Source organism: Gossypium raimondii, chromosome 7 (genome assembly GCF_025698545.1).
Source record: "Gossypium raimondii isolate GPD5lz chromosome 7, ASM2569854v1, whole genome shotgun sequence".
Taxonomy (NCBI): domain Eukaryota; kingdom Viridiplantae; phylum Streptophyta; class Magnoliopsida; order Malvales; family Malvaceae; genus Gossypium; species Gossypium raimondii.
In genome coordinates this window covers 23,627,946-23,635,528 of record NC_068571.1, presented here as the reverse complement: position 1 = coordinate 23,635,528, position 7,583 = coordinate 23,627,946, and the positions used below count along the sequence as shown (strand labels likewise).

Below are 7,583 nucleotides of genomic sequence, written 5' to 3'. Positions count from 1 at the left end.
TTCAGTTTCTGCTCGGGGGTGCAATCTAAATCATTCATTATCCTTTTTGTGGCCACCAACCAATATTCGGTCACAGTCTGGGCGACCCCAATAATGCCCCTAAATAGCTCATTTTCATTGACCAGAGTTATTTAGTTACCGGCCCTCGACTCCTAGATCTAGTATGAGTCTCAACAACCCTCTCCAAAACCCTCAACATTACTTGAGACAGTGCGTCATCCCCGACAGTCTGAGCCTCAGACCTAGTCTTAGCAGTCGGAGTTCCTACAGTTTCACTTGTATCCAATTGGGGCATACTGCTCATCGAAGATAACTTGACTCGACCCCCCCGACGAAGACCATCGCACCCATGGGTACCACATCCTTGAGATCCACAAGTACTCATTATCTTATCTACAATTTTCAAAATTTTATAAATCAATTTAAATTTTTAAACTTTAATCTTAAACTTTTATCGGAGTATTTATCAGTATTTAGAGCGTGTTTTATAGCACTACAATCTCTAAAGGTAATTTCTTATACTAAAGTGTCACATGCAAAATTATATCTAAAGCATAACTAAAGTTTTAAGTTCTTACTTGGATCGGCGCCAGAGTCTCTGTTTCACTTTCCCAAAAATTAAAAGGTCATTTTAGTAAAATTTTATTTTAAAATAAAAATATTTTAAACCCAAAACACACAGCCCGAGTTTTACAACCTGACTTTAATACATCAAATGTAATGCCCCAAACCCAACCTGGACGTTACAGTCGGATTGTGTAAGTTACATTGTACGTGAAAACAACATTACTTCATTTTGGCAAATACTCTTTAACTCCAAAGAAATCAAGTTTGATTAACTCGTTGAAGACGTACCACTTTTTGAAAACTCGTGAGAACATTGAAGAAAATCACGTTTGTTAGTTTTACCAAAACGTATTTAATTTACTTACTTTATTTGTGAGATAAAACATCTTAGCAAATTTCAATAAAAGTTACAGCGAGAAGCATTATAGCAAATCGATCGTATAACTGTGGTTCATTTTTAGTTATCTTGATTTAAGCATCGTTAAAAGTTAAAACTTTTTCAAAATAAATACCAAAATAGTTTTTTACGTCCTAAACAATTTAAAATGTCCAAAAGTCTGAAAAGCCCATATAAACAAAAAAAATAGTCCAACGTATACTTAAATCAAAAGCGTGAAATCCGAGCTCCAGAGTCATCATCCAATCCTATGACTGAGGATCACTTGAAACAAAATAAACAAATACGTGAGCTTAAAGCCCAGTGTGTGATTTGGCCCGCGTATTGTAGTATATATATATATATATATATATATAACAGAATGTATCATAGCATATCAGATTTCATATCGAAGCTTATCATATATCATATCATATCTGTTTTCATATCATGTTGTAGCATGTTTCATATCTTGTCATATCATAACTCATGTCATGTTATATCATATATCATATCATATCATATCATATCATATCATATCCTACCCCAACCGCTACACACCATCTCCATCCCACCAACCACACCAATTAGGACTATAAGATTCTATCCATCTAACCACACCTATATGTGGCGGTATGCCACTCATAAATATGCAACTGAGCTGCCAAACAGAAATTTTGTGGTCTAGCCGCGATAATTGCAGTAAAAACTGCCATATAACACTTCCTCCATCATATCATATTCCACCCCAAAACTTAGACAGAATCATAATCATAATATTGTACATAAATACATATATCATAAGTCCTACAACATGCATATACATATATTTTATTTTAGGGAATAAAACATAGCATATAATTTTCACACAACAAAACATACTTAACATACTTCTTAACCTTATCCTTATGTATATACATACTAAAACTTACACTTTTTTGGGTCTACATGATGCCCACAAATCCAATTTTTGAGTCCCTTATTCGACCCCTAATTGGGCCTTAAAATTAGCCAAAACAACCCACACGGTCTACCAATCCAGGCTGTGTAATCACACACAGTCTACCACATGGCCTGGCACATGGCCGTGTGGCGTTGGGTAGTTTTGGAAACAGCCCATGTTTCACAATTTTCTCAAGTTTTGAGAGATATTTCAGGTTAGTTTCACACACCTGCTAGTAGGTTTTATCAATCCCTTAACTGAAACTCACGAATCCTACAATCGTTCATTAAATCACCTTAATTAATCGAGGAAAAACTCATATAAAATAACATTCTTTTATCAAAATTTTAGTTCCTAAAACGAGATTCGAATACTCACTACTTTGACGTCCAAAATGCGAATTACTCTGTTGGAGGAATTTGATTCTCACCCCTTTCGACTAAACAAAATCACAAAAACACTTAACATAACATGGAAAAAAAAACTAAATACCCATAACTCAATCTTGTTGAAGAACAAAATTAAAGTTAAAATAACAGAAAAATGTCTTGTTAGAACTTACACTCTGCTTTGAACTACGATCGAATTGGGAGTAACACACACAAACACTGAAAATGATAGGATGGCTGGAATCAAAATTTAACAGAAAATGAACGAAAAGAACTCAAAGAAAAGTGAAAGAAAAAGAAAAAGAAAAAGAAAGAACAAAAAGAAGATGAAGCAAGAAAGGGGAAAAAAGCATGACAGAGGTATGTGAGAAGTTGGGCGATTGAAAGTGGGAGTAAAACTAGGGGTGATAACTAAAAAATTATCAAATTAAAATAATTCAATTTTAATCAAATCCTAACTCACCAGATTTTATGGAATTTAAATTAAACTCTAACACTTAAAAAAAGCTTGAGCAAAAATTTTTTTCCACTTACGCACCACATGATTCAAACACAAGACCTAAAAAATACCTAACAAACACTTTACCACAAAACCACCAAACTCATTTTATTATAATTTGCCCAAAAATAAAATTTAAACCAAATAATTAGGGATAGGAGTAGAACAAAAATTAAAAAAATTCAAAAGGTAGGATTTGAATTTAAGACATCACACATATATACAATTCACATAACCACTAAACTAAATAATCACTTGTTAATTTAACTTTCCATAATAAAGAAAATTGATGTTACAATAGAAAACTAAGAGAATGTAAAACATAAATTTTCTTTTTATTGGTGTGCTTGGTAGGAAGGATGGAAAATAGAAAGAAAAATTGATTTTCTTTTTATCTTTGTTTGTTAGAGTTGAAAAATAAATTAAAAAATAAAATATTTGAAAAATGCATAATTTTGAACTAACATACAATTCTCTCTTATCTCACCATTCCAATTTAGAAGATTCCAATTTAGAAGAATTAATTTTTATACATTAAGATAAAAATTGATCAATCTCTTCTATTTTCTTTTCCCTTACTTTTCTTCCCAATTAAACACATTTAAATTTATTTATTTTCACGGGCTTGTCTTATTTATTCACTTTTACACTCAATCAAAAGAAAGAGCTGAAACTTGGGTTTGATTGAATGGGGAAGCCGAAAGCCCAATAATAATTATAAAAATATTACAAAATAAATGCCGATCTCAATATAAAGGGCGGTTCTCAATAGACCCTAAGTCCTTCCCATCGTTCTAACAGCGAAGGTTGTAGAAGCAGCTGTTTGAGCGTCCTAAGCTACCTAGGGTTTCCTTCATTCGAAAATGATTTACGACGTCAATTCTCCTCTCTTCCGCTCTTTCCTCAGCCAGAAGGGAGGCTCCTCCGACAAGAGGTTCGTCTCTTTCTCACCTTATTTTTTTTCTTTATTCGGGTTTTTAGGTTCATTTTTGTGTTAATATGATTATATTCATTGGGATTGAATAATTACGAAACGATGGTGCAATTCTTGTTATGAAGGTTGTTGTATAAAGATTAACCTCTGAAAGCTATTTTAATGGGGGTATTGGTCAAGACTCAAGAGGGAAATTTGTTTATTTCAGTTGTTTGAAATATGTTTTTTCGAACGATTCGATGACAGGTTAGAACAAAAGTTTTGCGAAAGCTTTCGGTTGTAGACGATATGAATCTGATGTTTAGAATCGGATAAGTTGTGTGAAATTTGTGGTTCTATTCTATTTGCACGGTACTTAGTTAGATGGTTTTTTTGTTATTGATTTTATCCGAATTTAGGAGGAATATGGCTCTAAATGCTTCTGGAAATTATTGCTCCTAGTGCTTCTAAGTTTATAATAGGGATCGTTAGCTTCTCATCATTACCGGAATCTATTAGTGCGCTACAATTTGCTTCCTAGAAATTATGTTTTTGTCCTACGCTGTGAATGATGAGTAAGTCGATGTACGGTTTTCTTCATCATCGTCCAATCTGCCCACCTTGGATCTAAAAGTTGAAAATCTTATTTGAGAGGGTTTTGTTCTTTAGCATATTTCTAATGTTATGTAACTTTTGCTTGACCTTTCAGAAAAATGGAGGAGCAGAAGCCTAAGGAACAGAGACCCAAAGCAAATGAGAATAAGCCTGTCATGACAGAGTAACAGCTGCTTTTGTTTACTATGCATGGCAAGTTGGTGGATGGTTGTTCTTAGAACTCTGATATGTTCAAGATTGAAAATGCTTGTTGATGTATTCAAATACTGTCATAACGGTTTTTCTTTGAGATGGAATGATATTCAACTTTGTGGATGATATTTAACTTTTTGGTATGATAGGGACATTGAATCTATCGAGAAATCTGAGGTTTTAGGCTTGAGTGAGCTGTAGGAGTAGGAATATCTTGGGACACCTGTTTAAAGTGTGTCATACGGATTTTATGCAAAATGCTTGCACCCGTTATAGGTTTGTATGCTATCAACTTTGTTTGAGTTATATCCGGAGATGATATCTTGACAACTATAGGCCTCTTTGTAGGTGTCTTACTCTGTGTTCCAACTAATGCAGCCTGGCTGCCAATCAGGTTAGCATAGTGCAAATCCAATAGTAGTGACATCCATTAGAGATGTTCAAAGGATTGGTAGCCTAAAAGCATTCGCTAGTATTTTTGGATGAGGGGTGCCTCTTAAAGTTAGACCTGACTGTGATTCTACCCTGTTATCTCCCTTCCGGTTCTGTGTTTCGAGATATAGCTTGTTGCTTGATTGGTAGTTTTTTCTACAAATAGGCTTTGAGGGATGAAAGGCCTAAATGTAAGGGCAATCGTTATGACCAAGTTGGCCTTTTGGGAAGTAGAAATATTGGTATTGCAGAGCACAATGTTATTTCATATTTGTGTAGCTTGGTTAATCGTTTCAATCACCATCACTTACTATAGTGATTGAAGGTGTTCCTTTGGTAAAATTGGTTGATAGCACTTTTAAAATCATTAATTTCTTATATTTCTATTATTCAACTACAAATAACAATTATTCAAGTGTTCAATGTATCTCAAAGAAAATTCCAACATATTTCGATCATTTTCATGCGAAAATAACAAATATTCAAATCTTAAATATATCATAAGGTTAAAATTATTCTTGTCCCACTAAAGTTGTTACATTTTGATTTTGTGGTCAGAATGTTCCAACTTTGATTTTTATATTTTAAAATTTATTATATATAAAAAATTACAAATATGTTATAACAATTTTGATTGAAGGTTTTTAAAATATTTCTTTTATAAAATTTAATTAATTAAACTATTTGAAACATAGGAGGTTAAAGTTAGAACATAAATGCTGTTTTTGGTTACCGGTGAAGTTAAAAGTGGCAATTCATCTGATAAATAACATTTTAAAGTAATTTTATTGTTTTCACTTGATCAATCTGAAATAATTTCATTCATAATAAGAAAAAAAACTAAGTTGTACTAAATTATAATAGAAGTTTTAAGTTTCTTCATTAATGGAGTTTAAGTTGTTTTGATTATCTCCAATTAAATTGAAGATGATTAATGGTTATTTTAATAATTAATGTTGGGACGACTCGTATAAACAACGAAATAGAAAAAAGTAGAGAAAAGTTAAAAAAAAAAGCGAACACAAATATTTTACGTGAAAAACTCTTTCGAAGAGGATAAAAAAATCACGGGTAAAGATAATTTCACTAAAATGGAAAAAATGAAGAGTACAAAAGATGGAGATAAAATTAAACCCTAAAACCCAAAATAAGAACCCTTAAAACGTAAACACAAAATTCTCTAAAAGCTTGTAAAAGCTAATACCTAAATGTGTAATGAGTTATTTTTCTAGGGTGGAACAGGGCTTATTTATAAGCTAAATTTGTAGGTCAAATAATATTAAAATAACCTACACTAATCAAAGTTTAAGTGGGAAACTAAAATCAAAGTTTAACTGGGAAAAGAAAAGCCGAAAAATACGAGGTGTAACTCCACAAATCTCCACATTGACTTGTATTTCCATAATGCCTTATTTGCGAAATCCTGCCATGGGCTTATCTTGAACTATGCAGAATATTCACTGAGCCGAAGTTGTGCTTAGAAGCTGGAAGACTTCAAGTCTTCGACTTGTGCACTGCCAAATCAGAATTGACCCGGGTCTGATTTTCACGAACACAGTGTTCTATCTTTTCAAAACCTACATCCAAAAGAAAATTTCTCTTACACGAAATAGTCATACAATTTTTCCTCTTATGACCAAGTTGTCTTCGCTTCAAACGAGTCAACTTTAACTCCTTAACAAACGGGGGGCGTCCTGTTTCACCGATTACCATTGATCCTACAAGAACATAAAGACTATCAATCTTTTTACCTTTCATCAAAGCGAGAGCCCCACGAGATACCTTAATTCCGCTTGACTTGATGTTAATTCTACAATCCTTTGAGTCTAAAATTCCCAAGGAGATGAGATTTTTCTATAAGCTAAACACATGTCTAACATCTGATAGTGTCCAAATTATCCTGTCGCGTATCCTAATTTGAACAATACCAATATCGGTTACCTTTCTAGGTAAATTATTCCCTATGCGCACAATTCCACCTTCAACTAAATTGTATCCGAAGAACCAATCCTTGTTGGGACACATGTGGAAAGAACACCTTGAATCTAGGATCCATTCGAATGTAAGCTCGGAGATTTCACTTGTTGACACCAACAAGAAATTATCACTCTTGTCATTTTCCAAATTAGCATTAGTTAAATTTTCTTTGTTGCTCTCAGAAACGTTTTTATTTGGTTGTTTGTAACAATCTGCCTTGACGTGACCTAACTTCTTACAATAACGATATCTCTTGTCTCACTTCCTTGATGCTACTAAAGTAGAGGCTTGCCTATCTGACTTGTTGTCCGAACCAAACTAATTGTCTAGTTTGTCTTTGCTCAACAAATGACCCTTCACATCCTCGAATGAGAGATTCTCTCTTCCATAAATTAGGGTCTCTCTGAAAGACTTGTTATTAAAGGGGAAAATAGCACAATAATAACATAGCTTGATCTTTATCGTCAATTTGAATTTTAACATTCTTTAAATCATTCAAAAGATTAATAAATTCACTAATGTGGTCTTTAAGGTGCTCACCTTTGTTTATGCAGAACGTATACAACCATTGTTTCAGCTCTAATTGGTTAGCTAGAGACTTAGTCCCGTATAGAGTTTCTAACCTTTTCCATAAGGTGAATGTCGTTTTCTCTATCAAAACCTCCTGCAACACATTATTT

The 7,583-nt window shown here is 33.2% G+C and overlaps 1 protein-coding gene across 1 annotated transcript; it reads left to right on the top strand.

The window, feature by feature from the left end:
* Positions 1 to 3,522: 3,522 nt before the first annotated feature.
* Positions 3,523 to 4,620, top strand: LOC105799375 (wound-induced basic protein-like). The gene is made up of 2 exons (XM_012629906.2): positions 3,523 to 3,708; positions 4,397 to 4,620. Exons 1-2 carry the CDS (start codon positions 3,638 to 3,640, stop codon positions 4,467 to 4,469), a joined length of 144 nt encoding a protein of 47 aa, XP_012485360.1. The 5' UTR covers positions 3,523 to 3,637; the 3' UTR covers positions 4,470 to 4,620.
* Positions 4,621 to 7,583: the final 2,963 nt, after the last annotated feature.